Source organism: Bacillus rossius (assembly GCF_032445375.1).
Source record: "Bacillus rossius redtenbacheri isolate Brsri chromosome 4 unlocalized genomic scaffold, Brsri_v3 Brsri_v3_scf4_2, whole genome shotgun sequence".
Classification (NCBI taxonomy): domain Eukaryota; kingdom Metazoa; phylum Arthropoda; class Insecta; order Phasmatodea; family Bacillidae; genus Bacillus; species Bacillus rossius.
This window is the reverse complement of record NW_026962011.1, coordinates 24,722,480-24,741,301: the sequence shown is the minus strand read 5'-3', so window position 1 is coordinate 24,741,301 and position 18,822 is coordinate 24,722,480. Positions and strand designations below refer to the sequence as shown.

The following is an 18,822-nucleotide window of genomic DNA, read 5'->3' as shown; positions in this document are numbered from 1 at the left end:
GGGAAAGAAGTCGTTCTGGAAAACATGGAATTCCTTCCCTGAAGTCTATAAAGTATTTCAGGAATTGTCACAGCCTGTAAATGCAATTGAACCCCATCAGTTGGATCTTTTGGCCAGATATGTTATCCTTACATGTGATAACACAAGCGACGCAGAAGACATCGATCAAGCAAGAAAGTTCTTATTTATCAGGGGACGGGCTATGGATAGGCTGTCACCAACATTTGGTGCTCTTCTACAGCACACAAAACGAGTTTGTTTGCAAGCGGGACTGATCTGGGGTCAGAGCTTGATAGCAAACCCTGAATATCCTAACTTTGAGGATTGGAGATGGAGGAAAGAAGACGGTGTTTGGACTCCATTATGGAGTACGAAAAAAGAAACATCATCTGTGAAAGTGTTGACGAAGTGTTCCTGTAGCAGCTGCATTACAGGTCGATGTCTATGCAAGAAGTCAGGGCTTCCCTGCACTGGCCTCTGTAAGTGCGGAGGAGATTCCTGCGGTATGAATTAAAATAATTAATATTTTCTTGGACTTGACTGGGAGTTTTAATAAATTGATTGGATCAATTTGATCGTATTTTTAAAACCATACGTCCTATTAACATACATCCAAAGACTGCCCTGTAGATAATTTAGAGCAGAACATATTGATCTTTGACAGTTGTATCGTAGCTTTAACCATTTTAATTTAATATTTAAAACCCTTGTTTGAGGACACAGTGTGTGATTTTGGGGCGGGGGAATCAGTTCTCGACGTATTAATACTTCTACATTAAAGAACATATATATAAGCTACTATATTCTTTGCATGCGCGGCCATTTACTTACAGTTGCGTATATTTTCGTCTTATTAAGGCAATGGTGTGCATTGTTGCAAAAAAATTGGAACAAATGCAGTCATATTTTGAAAATCATAAATCCTATCAACATACATCCAAGAACTTTTCTTTAAATAATTTAATGTAGAACATATTGGTTTTGGGAAAATTTATTGTAGCTTTAACCATTTTCATTAAATATTGAAAAAAATCACGATTGTTGTCTCAATAAAGGGGGGAAGGGAGGAAGAATTCAGTTCCCGACGTGTTTCTACTTCTACATTAAAGAACATATATATAAGCTACATGCATGCCAAGTTTCAAGCTTTCTAATGGATGGAACCGTATTTCAAGTTAAAAAGCTGGACTACATTTAATTAAACAATAACAAGTAATTTTCTTTAACTACGGTATGGTTTTAAACTGTAATAATGAGTTATGTTAGAAATTGTAAATACATTAGTTTAAACAATTGAGTTTGGCCCCGAAGTATTGCCGTCACCCGGGTTCTCGTGTTCGAGACTCGGCGGTGTTCCTAGCGGGAAGGCTGTTCTCTTGCTGGGAAACGTGTCCGGGAGGGCGCCAGGCTAACGTGGTGGTTAGCCACGAGGTGGGTCGTGAGGTCCGAAAGCCCCTGCGTGGCCCACTAGGAACGGTGGTGGTGGTGATGATGTTAGGGATCCCTAATGCCTGTTGCCCCACTGGCCCTACACAGCATAGGACGCTGATCCCTAACTGGATTGGTGAGGTTCAGAAATAACGTACATGGCTTTGCACTGTCATTCACACGTCGCGCACGGAGTGTGCAGAGTGGACTTTTAATTACGTTGGCAAATTACACTTGCAATTACATTCACACGATTTCCCTACATAAAGTACACTGTCAATTATACACTAGGCGCTCTGACGCGCCGTCACTAACCTTACGTCCTCACGCCAGTCGCAGTTGAGGGAGAGTGTTTGATTAGAGTCGGCTAATCCCGTAATTGGTGAACGGCGACGCGCGGGCCCACCTGTGTGGACCACGGCTCGCTATTAAATTAAGAAACATCTACTATTAGCTGTAGCCAGTGCCTGTGCACTTGGCGATTAATTAAAAGTCTGTGGTGGCGGGAGTCTGCCCGTACCGTATATTGCACGGCCCCACGTAATGTGTTGTGTGGGGCGTGTTAAGTTGACGCGGCTGGGTTAGGCCCTACACCGGAAAAGGACCGGGCGCACACGGGAAGTAGTTAAACAAGGTTTCGGGGTCTGACTATAGTTACCAGATGGAAGTTCAATGAAGACAAAGAGATGATGGCTCTCCGTGGGACGTGCGTCCATCCCGGTCCGCGAGTCGCGCTGTACTGGCGTCTGGCCCTGTGTGAGGGGAGGGGTGAGCTCCCTGTCGCGCCAGAGTCATTATAGTTCCGTTATTCGTAAAAAATTATATTAATAACAAAAAGCAAGTGGCTCTCAATTCACACAATAAAACTTAATGATTAACTTAATATATATGTTTTAGAAATGACATTTAATAAATTTGTATAAAATAAGTTTGAATTATTAGAGTCACACTGCAGACTGTTTGTTGCTTGATAACTACTCCAGTGGCGAATGATAAATGCTAATTTGGGGCGGTTTGAGTTACATCGCATATTACTAGAGACAGGAAAATTTCGCGGGTTCAATGACCTCCAGGATTAACTCCACAGTTCTACGTACACTCGGTCAAATGTCACCCACTCATTGGCTGCTGTCTTGTGAGACGTCCCAACGTAGCAGCCTGTGATTCGATAAAGCTTTGCTTTGGTGTTTCTCATTGGCCAGAGTCATCCAGGTGAGTAGTGAGCCAATAGTAGAAGCACGACTGAGGTATAACTATTTGTATTTTAGCCTATCACTAAATGAATTCGCGAATTTTTCCGGTCCCTACATATTACACTATTCAATTCAGGCTGAAGGCCGCAAGGGGTGCACTCACAGCTGTTTTAGTAAAAAAAACTACAAGTGAGTGGCCCGGGCACTCCTACGTCGCACTTGTGTTGTTAATTCAAAGTGGCGGGTTCATTAAAGTTTAGTGAATTTACTGTGTACATGACTCGGTTTGTCTTGCCGATTACGTTAAGGGCGTTGATAATACCTAAGTCCCGCGGCGCTCATCTGACTCGAGTGGGCCATGGCTAGGGGCGCGTTCCATTAGCGGGGTCGGATACTGGCGGTTGCAGGTCGGGCTTTAGGGTGGCCTTCGGTCGGACGACGTCAGTATTTTCGTACCTCAATCACGTATAATTATATTTCGCTAAATACATCTAATCAGAAATTTGGAGAAATTTTGTGTAACTAATATGTAGTGCTAATGTTAAAACTGTATTTTTAAAGTTGGGACTATTTATTTGTGTGAGACTTAAAAGTTTATAAAATTTATTCCAGAACCTTTTTGCTTTCACACCGATATGCTTAATACGTTCCCCGGTGTTCATTTAAAGGATTATATGTAGGCTAATCCTACAATACACAGACTACTTCGGCACCAACTCTCATAAGTAATTTTAACTTAAAAAACGACTTCGACCATTTAAAAACATTGTAATTGTTGCAACCAAAATTTTCAGGAACTTTTACAGCCATAATAAATAACCACAATCGGAGAAAACGTGGAAAAAACGTATATTTTAAATGGCCAAAATACCCGTATCACATTTTTCTTGATGGAGTATAATCAGGCCCTGCTGATAGGTTGCGCTGCATAATGTGTGTCCTTTTTTTTGACGACTTTCCTTTATTCTTGTACTCATTGAACAACCACTCTCTAACTTATTAAATCCATGGTTCTAATACAATATTTGGTTTTTGGTCCTCGGATTTTAAAACTACTTTCTTTGAATGTTTTTTTGATAGCAATAAACAATGGAATTTAATGAAATATATAAAAAAGAGTATCCACGTTTAAGCATAGCAATAGCTACTGGTGATGCAAATGTATTTAATAGGTTAGTAAAATTACGGAAGGGACTAAAAGTTAAGGATAATCGCGGAAGAATTCCTTTGCACGAAGCTGCAGAATATGGCAGAGAGGATTTCGTAAATACACTTTTGAAATTTGGTAATAAAGGCAGCGTGAATTGTCGAAGTTACGAAGGCGAGACACCACTCTTTCTAGCGTGTAAGTTTCATAACAGTGTTTCTTTGGTACGAGCCTTAGTAACGGCTGGAGCTAATGTAGATATTGGAAATAACGAGGGAGTGACACCCCTGCATATTGCCTGCGGACTGGCACGCGTGGCGGTTGCACAAGCCTTGGTGGAATTAGACGCAGATGTTAATGCTAAAGATATGAATGAATTTACACCTCTTCATACAGCTGTGGAAAACAACTTTGACTTCGTGACTTGTTTGATTACCCATGGTGCAGATCCGTCGCTGCAAGACATTTTTGGTAGAACACCTATATTTTTAGCTGTTCAGTATGCAGATGTGACTGTCATTAAATCATTACTGATGGCAGGCGTTGATGTTAACAAACCAGCGTATGATGGAGTTACGCCTTTTATGATGGCTGCTCAGAGAGGTATCCTGGAACACTTGGATTTATTACTGGAATATGGGGCTGACCCAAATATAGAAGCAAATGATAATCTGATGGCTATACACTTGGCTCTCGGTGTAAGTGACCATGAACCTGCTGTCAAACGTTTGCTTGAAGTCACTGACAAAAATGCTATCTCTGCAAACATCAAGAAAATTCCTGGCTATTCCCTCGAGTTTCTTGCTCTTGAAAATAGTACAGTGTCGTACCTAAACATTTTATTAGGCAGTAAACAACAACCAGAGGTAACATTTCAGCCAATTTGGATATCCGACTACCTTCGTGTTCACGATGATGGATTGTTCAATTTCGAGTGCTGTGAGGTAGTGATGAATGCAAAGTTTACCACAGTGAGTTTTCTAGCCTATTTTGTATGCAGATTTTACACATCAGATTCCTTTAGCGAAATGTTGGAATACATACTCAAATGTGGTTGCCCCGTAGCTGTGGAGGATAAAAAGTGTTACCCACCTATACTTGCGGCAGTTCACTTACCAAGTAGCGAAGTAGCTTTGTATTGCATTAGCACTCTTGCTAGGCATGGTGTCAATGTTGATTATTGCTCCAGTGACAGTGCGTGTCCTGATATACTTATAAGTGCCCTTAAGCATAGCGACGCTGAAGTTATTTTGCACATTCTTAAACTGTCCAGCTTCGCGACACTGGACGATATTGTTAGTTTAGCTATAAGAGGCTCTTGCCGAGCTAATAAAGTGATTCCACTGGTTGAGGTCCTGGGAGGAGCCTCACCTTCTGTGTTTGAGCCTGTTTCAGCAGTGGACTCTCCGGCGTGTAACGCCCTTCAGCTGTTCACGCCCAGGGTCTGCTCCTTGCAGACTTTGTGCAGGACGGCTCTCAGGAAGTACTTCTTCCGAAAATACAGAAACTGTAACATCACAGACATCTGCCAGAGGCTTCGCATTCCAAAACTGTTGGTTTCTTATTTGAAATATGAGAACTGTGAATTCCCCAAGTTGTAATATGATGTTTCTTATGTTTTAATTTGTAAGTTGATAATGGATACTTAGGATTTTTTGTACAGTGCTAAGTAAAATATTTAGAGGCAAAATTTTTAGTGACTACCTAGCAACAAAACAGAAGTACATAATACAGTCGTAATACAAATTATTATTTTATAGTTAACCAGCAATTTGAGTGAAAACATGAAACAAAACATTCATCTGAATTTAAAAAAAAATCAAGAATTTTACTAGTTCAATTAAATCAGTGGGTCATTAGGTCTTTAAAAAAAATTAAAGGGTTTCCAAGAGGATTTTTTTTTTTTTTTTTTAAATATTTTCTCCCCTTTAGTGGGAACCTGTCTACTTGCAGCATATTATGCTTTGAGTTTATCAACAACAGGTAATGGGGGAAACTATAAAACCCTAAAAAAGTTCACTTGTGAAATTTGGCTACTAGAAGAATCTTCTGCATCACCTTGGTAGGAGAGCTGCTTGCTAACCAAACAGAACTGTGTCTCCCGACAATTTTTATATAAATTACCCGACAGTATGTTGAAGCAGACGTGAGGGAAACATTAATTGGAATCAGCTGACAATATTAAGGGAGAATGAGTAATGGGAAGATTTTTATCACAAAGGAAATGTGAGAACTCCACAAACTCTCGAAACCAGACAACTAAAAGATCTTGTCGTTGCTTAAGAAACAACTTCCCCCATGTGACCAAAAGCAAATTTTTCAGGAGAGTGTACCTAATAACATTGTGTGTAATGCTAGAACTGAATGATAGCCAATGTTAGAAAACTGACCATAGCAGCACATTGTTGGATTTTCGAGGAATTCACGTAGTGAAAACTGAAAAGACAATAAATGGTGACGTTTCAACAGAAAAGCTAAAGACTAATTTTCAGTTGTTTCTTAAGTGACATTGTAATGTGACACTGACTTTACAATAGTCATAGAACTGTGAGAGTCAGATTCTTAATTAATTTAAAGAGCCAAAATTCACAAACTGGCATTTGCACAATGCAAGGTACAACTATGCCGTACTAGTGCTTACAGTCTCTTACATCCTTAGGTCAGGCAATGAGCCAGCTTTTGAGATGTCCTTATTTATTATCATGCTGTGCTCTCACTCAAACATTAATTTTTTTACTTGCTAATTTAACACCTCTGGTTGAACTCACCATGTAAGTTCAGATTATTTTTGAAGTTAATGGAATATGTCACATTTACAGATGTAGGTGGGAAATAATACATTTTTCTCAATCTTTATTTCCTTTACTGCATGTTGCCCCATAGCCAGGTACTCGACAGTCTTCTAGCGCATATGTATCTCGAGTGCTGGATGTAATTAGGTGGTTACACATGTTGCATTTCACTCTCAAGAATTTGAAGATCATTAATGTTAAATTTTTTTTTCCTTCACTTCTTGAGGACAAACTTTAAAACAAATAAATTAATAAATTTAATCTGAGTCATTCAGTTTAAATAATATTTAGACCTATAGTATCCTCCCTTTTTTTTTATAAGTTAGTGATTGTTTAAATAAAAAAAATTATATATATACTTTAAATTGTCCTAGGCCCTATTATGTTTTTCCAACAATTTTTACATATTGAGTAATTCAAATCTGTTTGGAAAGTATAACAGCTTTAACATCCACAACCCAAATGAAAATGATTTGAGAATAAAAATGTTTGCGATGACCTTGCTTCAAATGAGAATGTGGCTACTCCAACTTACAATGTTTCTTGTGATGCATAATTTAAAGGATGAAATCCAAACACTAATCTGCACCACCTGGCCTTAAGTTATGTACAGGGTGCTCTGTTTCCATCATCAGTGATCACATGTCCATGTCCATCAGTGTCTGTCACATCTTGCCTAGGGGTCACCTGCCTTCCCTCAGAATGAAGCTAAAGATTGGCATTCCTTGATGCAATTGGTCAAACTTTAAAATCAATATTTCCTGTTTATCAACTGTATACCCTCCAGACAGACTCAGTAGTGATGTTCCTTATACTATGTGTTTAGCCCGGGCAATGCTGGGTACTTCAGCTGGTATGTATATCTACACCTTTGGGTTGAAGTATCCAGTATTGCTTAGGCTTTATGTTAAGTAGATTTTTTTTTTTTAAGGAAGTAATCTGAATTTAAAATGTAATGTTTTATTTCAAAAATTGAAACTACTGTTAGATGGAGGGAGTAGTACTTTTTTTCCTTCAAAATCAGATGTAGACAACAATTAGAATTAACCGCTTATTTTGAATGTCAATCATAGAAAATTTCAAGTACCAAATTTCAGCTATAAGGTGTGGGAAAGGTAGATGGGGTGGTTTTCAGTAATCTTATGCGAACAATGATCTTACTTTTTTTTCCGAAACAGCTGTATACAGTAATTTTCATTTTAATTTATCTTTCAGTTGGGTAAAATTCTATCCAGAAGTACCAATGTTCTGTATGGGGCGAAAAAAAGGGATGGGGTGGCTTTTGCAAAATATGTTCATAATCATCTTCCTCTTTTTTCTAAAGCAGGAACCTGTAATATTCTTCTCATTTTTAATGTCAATTGTGCCAAGTTTGAAATAAAACTTTAGAATTGTATAAAAAAAAAATCAAACAAGTTATTCTTTGTGAGTATGGATATATGTACATATATTCACGAATATCCATAATCTATCACTTTGACGGTGTTAGTATGATTTATTTTTATTATAAGTAAAAAAATTAATGATGTATTACTACCTGGTGTAAAATAACCAAAACCAATGAACTGAGGTATGTATTTAAAGTTACTATCACAATTAGTTTAACAATTAAGTAATAATATAATTTCTTTAACTATAGTGTTAAAATGAAATACGTTATATAAGAAAAATTGGTTGTCTGTAAAGTCGGTTTACGGACGATAGTTTAACGTGACGTCATAACCAACCATTGATGAAATGATTGATTCAGAAGAAAAGGAAATATCATATTCGGCCTGAGACTGAGCCGTAATAGGCTTCTGCAACCAAACCATTTAGGCATTAAAAATATTATATTCTTTGAGAAAGATTATTTTTTTTTATTTGAATCATATTTATTGAATTATCACTATTTTGTATGGATACAAAGGAGTGAAATGAAATGTACAATTTAATTAATAAATTTACTTTTAGTTGCATTCATTCATTAATTCGAATATATTTATTACTATTGAAATGTTGCGTGCACCCCTATTTATTTTTAGAACAAAAAAAATTGTACATCTGCCAGGATCCGAACCGACAACCTTTGGATTGAAAGTTTGTGACGCTGACCGCAAGACCACAGGGCTATACATGAAATCTAATTGTTTCAAATGATATATATATTTATAAACTTTTTTTCATGGTAGGGGAATAATATTATTTCGTTTTTATAACACGATTTGATAACAAATACACATCCCAAATACACCAAACTTATTTATAATGTGTTACAATATTTTTTAAAACATTGTGCAAAAGATCCCGGGTGTAATTTGAATTATTATGTGTAACTGTAAAACTCCATTGTTGGTTCAAAACGTATTTGAATATTCAACATTACTTTTAAATAACCGTACCAATTGTGCTGAAAATCGGTGGACGATCGTTAAATTACATAATATTAATAATTCAAATGACGAAAATATAATTGAAAAGTCAAATCGATGGTTGTTACAATCAAGTGGGAGATGCCGCGCATGCGTACAATGAGCATGAAGAGAGATGCCATGCATGCGTACAATGAGCAAACAGGGCACATCCGTAGTGGGACATCCGTAGTGGGACATTTTTTCGTGCGTGCAGCCGGCGTTCCATTTATTAGACGTCACGTCAAAAAGTAAAACCAAAAATTATTCTCTACGGACAGCATTCAATCCCGAAAATTTTGAGTCCGAAGACACACAACCACTGAAACGGGAAAGAATAACAAAGTTTGGAAAATATGTGGTAATTAATTTTTAAAGTTTATAAAATTTATTCAAGAATTGTTTTGCTACCACATAGATTTATTTCTCACACCTATATGCTTTGTGTCCCCCCCCGATGTTCACTTAAGCGAACATATGTAGGTTAATGCTGCCAAACTTGGTCAGCTATTTAGACAACTTCTCCCAGGGCCGCAACTAGGGGGGGGGGGGGGGGGCAAGCGGGGCATAAGCCCCGGGCGCAAAGCTGTGGGGGCGCCGAAATCGCTTGCATTGTAATTCCTACTAGTGGGTTCATGCATGGAAGTTACAGTAGCACAGAAACTGTTACATGTAGGTACCAAAAATGCTTAAATAGCACCATTTTTCCGTGGGAGGGCCCCCAGACCCCCGCTTTATTGGTGTGGTATGTGCAAAAAAAGAGGGGGGGGGGGGGGCGCATGAATCCATTCATGCCCCGGGTGCCAGAGACTCTAGTTGCTGCCCTGACTTCTCCCACTTAATTGCATTTCCTTTACTTACTAAAATTTAAGCTTCAATGCCAAAAAGAAGTATGACTTCAAAAACTTAAAGAGCAGCTTTTTTTCTAGCCTTCACAGAGCTTATTTGTTTCTTCCTTTGTGTTTGATGTAAAGAAAATGAACTGAACATTGAAAACACCACTGAAAATTGGTTAGTTAATATTTATTCTACTATTTTGCAGATTTATGCGCATTAAGGCCTGCTCACCTGCTCTTTTGCATTAATATGTAAGACATCCAGTTTCATATCAAGTATTGCTTCACACGTAAAATATTGCAGATTGCTATAACAAATTAGGTGCAAATTGGAGACTGCCAACAGCAGGTACTCTATGTAAACCCGAAAGTAGCCAATGGCTTTTACCTTGGTCCAGGCTGTAATATATATCCATTTAACCATCAAACAATAAGGTGAAATAAACTTTATTTGTCAAATTTTTATTTTTTCCTGCAGAAAATTGTAAAAAAAAAAAAAAAAAAAAAAATGTTGTGAACCAATACAATTATGAATCAATTCACAGTATTTTAAGTGCATAATATAATAAGTAAATCCCTGTAAAGATGTTTTTCCAGGTACTTGGAAATTAACACTTATTAACAGGGAAATTGTATTTATGTATAGGTCATGTGCTAATTTTTTTAAAACTTATGCAGGAAATTTAAGTAAAATCAGAGTTGGCTGGTTTAAACCAAGTGGTTTTTTTTATGAAAAACCAAACTTTTTTTAATAATGTATTTTTAAATAGAATATCTTAATTTTTTAAATGAAAGGCCTAATTCATCTCTAATAAAAGTTTGCTCATTAATATTTCTTGTGATTTACAGGAACAAAAAATTATATACTAATCAAGACATAATTTAAATTATCTAAATAAGCTGTAAATCATACCCAGCTAAATACTACTCTAGAATTAAAAATTATAAACAGTTGATTTCTATTATTTGGGAAATCCCCAAATGTACTGTAAATACCCATTCTGTGAGACATAAATTCTATGGAGAATCCTCCTGTGAGGAAATACCCTTTCTGTGGTTAAGTCCCAGTCAGATGTGCAGATTTGCTGGACTTCAGTTCTTTGATGTTACAACTTTTCTGGTTCAACATGAGTGGCAAAAAGCAGGATGTTGTATGGCTTTCATTTGAACATGGTGAGAACCAAAATAACTAATGTAATAAAAAACCTGGCTTAAAAAAAAAAAAAACTCAGGTTGTTTGGTTTTTTCCCCCAACCCTGAGTAGGATTTACCAAGAGAGTTTGTACTGTATTTCAACAATACACTTTTGAGACATTCTGAGTGGTTTTGTGGAATCTCTTGTTAGTAATAAAAAAAATAATAATTATATTTGTAATACTTATACTTTGATGGATATAACTTCTGCAATATTCCCTCACAATTTTGTTACAACATAGAATTTTCACCCTATTATCTCTGAAATGCATATACAAACACAAGAAAGGTGACTTACCTAATTGGAAGTTTATGTTCAGGGTGAAGAGGTTTTATTTTATAAAATACAAATAGAAACTACATAGTGTAAAACAAAAATATCTAATGATGATGTTGGCTATTCTGTCGACTATCCCTTAAAAGTATCTAACATAGTTTGTTTTTCAAAATAGAATAAAAAAATAAAATAAATTATATTAAAATTAAATATATATATATAACACATAAAATAATGCCATTAAAATAAAATATTTAATATATAAAATCATTGTAATTAACCCTTTTCTTGGCAAAATGTACTATAAGATACGTATTATTATTTTATTATTCATATAAATAATCTATGTAACGCAACTCTTGGCGTTGTATGTGTCAGGATACACATTAGAAGTTGAATCTACACGGTGCTGCCATCTGTAGTGTCATGTTGCAACTACGTGAACCTTCTTCAAAACAGTCAAGTGGACAAAATGTCTGTCCACATGAACAGAGCAAGCGTTTTTAGTGTTTTTAAATTTAATGTATCCCTACACTGCATATTGTATCACATCTGAGACAATTAGTAAAAACCGTTCTAATTTTTTTTCCATGTCACAGGTTGTGGTTATGTGCATGGTGTATCAAATAAGATACAATATGGAAGTGTTACAGTTCATTGGAACATTAGTAGATGGCACAAAAGATTATAAATTGGTGGTTGTTGTTCGGTATTTAAATGGTTCTATATCTCTATGGCAACTGGTACATATTTGATATTTTTATCTATGCATCCAGCAGTGGTCTGTTGTAATTAGAAAACATTGTTGCATTGAATGTAAATTTGGAGTTTATGCCTATAACTGTCTCATCAGTGTAGTAAAAGCAATTTATTTTATAATTTGTTATTTCCCTTTGTATCATATATGATACACCATGCAGTGAAGTGATGTTTGTACATTTGTGAAAATATTCCTTTTGATTTGTTTACTTTTTCTTCTAAAGTATTTGTGTTGATGTAATCTAGTATTAGGGATAGCAACGAAGTGATTTCTTCACTTGGAATACCATTTGGCAGTGAGGATGAACTCGAAGAAACTTCAGATGACGAACTCTTGAATGGTAGAAACATAATGACACTTTTACACACATGGAATTTTTTTATGATGATGTCTGTGACGCTCCTGAACCATCTGAAATTGTAGATGTTATCAGTGAACCAGAACAACAGCTTTCATCTTCCACATCTGTACCGGTAGATAAACAAAAGAGCAAAGCCAGCAACAAGAAGCAGCCAGTTGCGGCATCTAAGTGTTCTAGTTTGCCATCAACCCCTTGGAAAGAGGAATCTTTTGCAAAACCCGATATTATGTTCACAGGACAGACTCATTTGCCAGAAGATGTCATGGAGCTCAAAACACCGTACCAGTTTTTTTGATATTTCTTCACAGACAATATTGTTGACAAAATTGTTGAAGAAACAGTCCGATATAGTGTACAAGTGAACCCCAACAAGCCTTTCAATATCATAGAGGATGAGATAATTAAATATATTGGTAAGATATGCATAGTGATGTCCATTGTTCATTTGCCAAATGCAAGAACATATTGGAACAATGAACTGGGCAATAAAATGGTCCAAGAAACGATGTCTGTCAATCATTTTGAAAAAATTAGGCAGTTATTGCACATAAACAACAATGATACAATGCTACCGAAAGAGGATCTGGGACATGACAGACTCCACAAACTTCGCCCTGTGTTTGACAGGTTTGTACAGAACTTTCAAAAAATCCCAGCTGAGGAATCGCTGCCAGTAGATGAGCAGTTATGTGCAACCAAGGCCCGACATTACCTGAAACAGTACTTACCCATAAAGCCACACAAGTGGGGCTACAAACTGTTTGTCTTGTCTGGTGTTTCAGGGTTTGCCTACAACATCGAAATCTACACAGGCCAAGAAAATACAGCAGTTCGGCCACAATCTGAACAAGATCTTGGTGCATGTGCAAATGTGGTAGTTAGACTGTGCAGAGTTTTGCCACACAATGTACACCACAAAGTGTACTTTGACAACTTTTACACAACATTGCTGTTGCTTGTGCAGTTAGAAAAATGGGGAATACACAGCCTTGGAACTGTAAGAAAAAACCGCATCCCCAAACCAGCTTACCCAGAGGACACACAAATGAAACACAGGGGGTATTGTATTGGAAGAGTAGCCACTGTTGATGATGTAGTGGTAACAGCTTGGTTAGACAACAAAGTGGTGAATTTGGCCTCCACTTTTGTGGGAGTAGAGCCAATTTCATAACTGGAGCGCTTCAACAAAAAGAATAAGAAGGTAATTGAAATTGACTGCCCAAACATAATCAAACATTACAACCACCACATGGGTGGTGTCGATTTACTAGACAGTATTCTGGTGTGACACAAAATATCCATGCGAACCAAAAAATGGTATCTTCGACTGTTCTACCATTTGATAGATCTGGCTCTTACAAATTCATGGCTATTATATCGCAGAGTCAACCAGGCAAAGAACCCAGACAAGAAATCTGTCACTATATCTGCATTTAGAGAAGATGTAGCAAGGACGCTTTGCCAATTGGGCAAAACGACAACCCCAAAAAGAGGTCGACCATCAGATCTTGAAAAAAATCTGTTTAAGAAGCAAAGTTGATAGAGGTACACATGTTCCCAGCAAAGATGTGAGGACTGACCAGACAAGTCACTGGCCAACATGGGATCAGTCACGGAATCGATGCAGAGTCCCTACATGCAAAGGACTTACATTTGTGAAGTGTTCCAAAGGTAGTGTGTTCTTATGCTTTAACATAGACAAAATTTGTTTCTTCTCATTCCATAATGATTGAAAATAAATCAAATGGACATGTATATAGATGGTGGTGAAGTAGATTTAAAGTCACAATGTTTATGTTTTGCTTTGTGTGTAAATGCATGATGTATCATATAGGTTACAAATAGTGTTTATCAATTTTATTTAAAAAATATTTGTCAAATATATATATTTTTAACACTTTTCTGTGTTTTTATAGGCTGTTTTCTACACAGAACAAGAACTTTGACTAAAAAAAAAAATATCATGCAGTGTAGGGATATATTCCTATCATATAATAAGTGTTTTTGTTAACAGGGATGTTTTGTAAAGAAAAGTTCTTGATGTCTGCATAGTTAGTAACAGTTCTTGAAGTATTATAATAATTATTTGATTTATTTTTTTATGTATCTCTGGAGATACATTGCCATGAAAAGTTAACAGTAAATATGGTTTTGTCATAAATTAGATGTGCACTAATATACACATTGCAGAGAACTGCACAAGTGATAATAACATTATTCTTTCAAACTTTGTTATCTAAAAAAATATTTTATGAATTAAGATGTTATATATAGTTTGGCTGCCTATTGGTTGAACATATTACCAAATGTTAGCCATCAAGGCAGGGTGAAATTTTTATATTACCAGAGAGCAATTAAAGTGAAGTACATTTTTTCACATTGAAGGTTGTGTTGTAAATACCATGCAGATATAGATGTAATTCCACTCCGAAATTTTGATTTTGTAATGGATGATACTTTACCCCAAGTCGACGTTTTAGAAGCTTTTGTTCATGGCTCCACTGATAATGATCAAAATATTGGTTTTATTGATCAAAGTATTCCTTCTGCTTCAAATGAAGTGCAAGTTATATCGGATGATACAACAGAAAACTTACCACATTCACCTGGTGGAACACATCGACAGGCTACTACTTCTGCAATAACTTTGGCAGGTCAAGAACACCAACGTAGGAATGTCTGCAGTCACACTCGGCAAGCCACGCTGAGATTTCCTTTTACGTAAGTAAGACTGTGATATTACTCTTACCTACAAAATGAGTGTGTTGTATAACAAATATAAGTTGTTATTGTAGAATGCTTAGGAGCTATTTGTTTTGAGTGTTCAGTAATAATTATACAGGTATTGGTATTCATTTGCATTCATTACTTTTCCATTATATTACAGATGGAAGGATGAAACTTTTTAATACAAAGTGGAAGTGGAAGATGACCATTTCTCAAATCCGGCAACATTACGATCCCCACTGGAGTATTTTAAGACATTTTTTGATGACGAAACAGTAGACCTTATAGTTTTGAATACGAACTTATATTCAACGCAACAGTCAGGTAAAAGTGTAAACACAAATTGTAGTGAAATTTGTGATTTTCTTTCTATTGAGTTGATGATGGGTGTAATTCAATTGCCTGCATATACTGATTACTGGGCACAGTCAACGAGAATTGAACAGGTAGCTTGTGTCATGCCATTGAAGCAGTATCAAACTCTCAAAAGGTACCTACATTTTGTGAATAAGGATGCTATGAATGAAGACAGGTATTTCAAAATAAGACCACTGTTAGAAAATATTAGAAAAAATTGTTCATCTGTTGAACAAGAACGTAGATGTTCTGTTGATGAAATGATGGTACAGTATAAGGGAACTAGGGCAGGGTCTAGGTGCCAGTACATGAAATCAAAAACCAAAATGTGGGGATTGAAAATGTTTGTTAGATCTGGTGTTTCATGTATTGTTTATGATTTTTGTATTTATGCTGGTCTTGACACATTTCAGGGGATTTCCTTTACAAACATTGAAGAGTGTCTTGGTTTTGGAGCCAAGGTAGTTATTGCACTCTGCAAGTCAATACCAAATCCCCAATGCATAGTTGTATACTTTGACAACTTTTTTTCATCCCTTGAACTGATTACATATCTTCGTGAAGAGTTTGGGATTCTTAGTCTTGGGACACTGCGTACCAACAGACTAAGAGGGTGTGTGATGAGGAATGACAAAGCTTTGAAAAAAGATGGTAAAGGGAGTTTTCAACAGCTAGTGGATGATGAACACCGGTTAGTTCTTGTGAAATGGTGTGATAATAGGAGTGTCATATTAGGCAGTTCATACACTGATGCTCATCCAGTGGGAAGTGTAAAACGTTATAGTAAATAACTGGGTCGGAAAATAGACGTAAGTTGCCCTAAAATTGTAAAAGATTACAACATGCACATGGGTGGTGTTGATCTCTCTGACATGTTGGTTGCTCTGTATAGAACAGGGTTCAGAACACATCGCTGGTACACGGCTATATTCTCTCAGCTATTAGATATATGTGTCAATAATGGGTGGCTTTTGTACAGAAGGGAATTAGCTCTCACAGATGGGGGAAACAAAACCAAGGCACTCTCTCTGAAGGAATTTAGGTTATCAATAATTCAAGGCCTTCAACACAAAACAAAGAAACGGGGCCGTCCTTCAGAAGAACTTGTAAAACTTAGCAAGCAGATTCATAGACCTGTAGTTCCCAGACCAATTGATGAAGTACGTTATGATGGAGTAGGTCACTTTCCTATACATGATTTGAAGGGTAGATGCAGATACTGTACAAAAGGCCAGTCTACAGTTTTCTGTACAAAGTGTAATCTCAGATTGTATTTTACTGAGAAGAGGAATTGTTTTCTGTCATACCATACAGAATGATGTGCTCCCATGTCAGTGTAACTTTTGACTACGGGATGTAAGATTTTACAAGTATGGGTGTTACATATAAAAAAATTAGGTATTTAGTTTTTGTGTGTATCAAAAATGTTTTATGTAACTAGGTTATGCTTGGTAAAATCAGCTTATGTAAATTTTCTTGTTGTATACTTATTTCTTATAAATGTTACATGTTATTGTCATATTTTTGAACCAGACATGGGTGACATAACTGATAAAATAACTAACAGTTTTATCATTTGAAGTGTTTTAGGTGACTGTGCGGTATGTGGCAATGTATCTCAAAAGATACAACTTATTAAATTCTTACCAAATGTGTAATTAATTTGTGTTTTTAATGAAAATCCCATATTAATGGCCATTTGTAAACAAAAATTGAAAAAAAAAAAATTTTAAATTGCATTTTATAGTTTTGCCAAGAAAAGGGTTAACTATACATTATTCTGAAGTCAAAAATATCATAAATAAAAGGTAAAATATAACACAAACCACAATTTAAACAACTTGAACCCATTCCACCCAGACATGTAAACAAGATTACATAAATAATTTTGAAGAATGAAAATGGTGATATTCAATATTGCAAGTTTTTCACTGTACAAAAAAAATTGGTACAGGAAAATAATTTTATTTTGTAACACAAATCTTGACTGTATTATATTAATTCGAAACATCAAACCTAAACATCACCACAAAGCTGCCATGTCAGCCATTTAAGTAAATTTTAAATTTTCTGCATTTTCATACATTTAATCTATAATAGATATTGTCTGTACTAAACAAATAATGAAAATCACAATTCTTAACACATGTTTCTCACAGACAATACAATAATATTATTATTTGAGCTATTCTAGCATTAAAATTAAGAGTGGAATACATATGGCTAGTTAAATCAGTGTTGTCTGGTCATTATAAGTCTGGCGTAAGACGTGAAGGAAAATATAACCGAAATGAATCCACCATAAAACATACATTGTTCAACTGTGCAATTGAGAATATACGGGTATCAGAATTTAAATATTAGGGAAAAAAGAAGAAGAAAAAGTTTTTAAGGAAAAAAGTTAAATTTACTGTTTACCAGAGTTGATTATCATACTTATTTTAAAATAACTGAATGGCACCCACTTGTATAGAAGAAGAAGAAGAAGACTGTCTAAGTTAATCATAACTGGTGACATTTGCTTATTATGTCCCAACATGTAACCACATTTTAGGTTAAAAAAAAATAAATAAAAAAAATCTACATTTAAGTATGATGGGATAAACTGGCATTATCTATCAACATTTCCTAAAACTTAAAAACAGAAGTCTTGGGTGGATGGGTACCAGTTCTTTAGTATATCGTACACAAAATAACACACTTCAAAATCAATACTGACAAATAAAACTAATATTAATACACACTTTCATTAAGTAGCTATGCAGGCACATCTTAAAAATTGTGTAGGGTAATGGTATGTCAGTGTGATTGTTTATATCAAAAAAAGTAACAATGCAACTAACACTAAGAACTTATTTTTGCACTTCCTACCACTTAACTTCAACACTATTGGAGCAATTAAAATACCTAATCAAGTTCATTGATTTGCTCAGTAATTTTTTCATTGTGGTTGTTTACTGACTAATTATTTTCCTTTGTTCACTGTGGATTTACTCAAAAAAGATCGTAGGACAACTACATGATCTATTACACTCGCACATTTACACAACTTTATGATTCTATATTGTTTCTAAATTATAAAATGACGTATCCTCATTTTAAATTATACTTTTGAGTTTAGTGCATGGCTACTCAATTAGTTTATTTGTTGGCCATTAGCACAAAAAAAAAAAAAAAAATGCTGGAATCATAAAAGCCTGACAGGCACGAAATGATTGATGCGAAGCAAATAAAATATTTGTAAAACATTTTACACATTTGTAAAATTGGCGTTACAAAATACACGGATACAATGTTACTGAAACGAGCATGAATTATGTTTCTGAATAATAATTAAACTACTGCATTGGTAATACAATT

At 35.7% G+C, this 18,822-nt stretch overlaps 1 protein-coding gene across 1 annotated transcript; it reads left to right on the top strand.

Annotated features, from left to right (window-relative positions):
- Positions 1 to 3,641: 3,641 nt before the first annotated feature.
- On the top strand, positions 3,642 to 18,791 carry LOC134542201 (ankyrin repeat and SOCS box protein 3-like). The gene has a single exon (XM_063386266.1). The coding sequence runs from the start codon at positions 3,711 to 3,713 to the stop codon at positions 5,367 to 5,369; it is 1,659 nt and encodes a 552-aa protein (XP_063242336.1). The 5' UTR covers positions 3,642 to 3,710; the 3' UTR covers positions 5,370 to 18,791.
- The last annotated feature ends 31 nt before the right edge of the window (positions 18,792 to 18,822 follow it).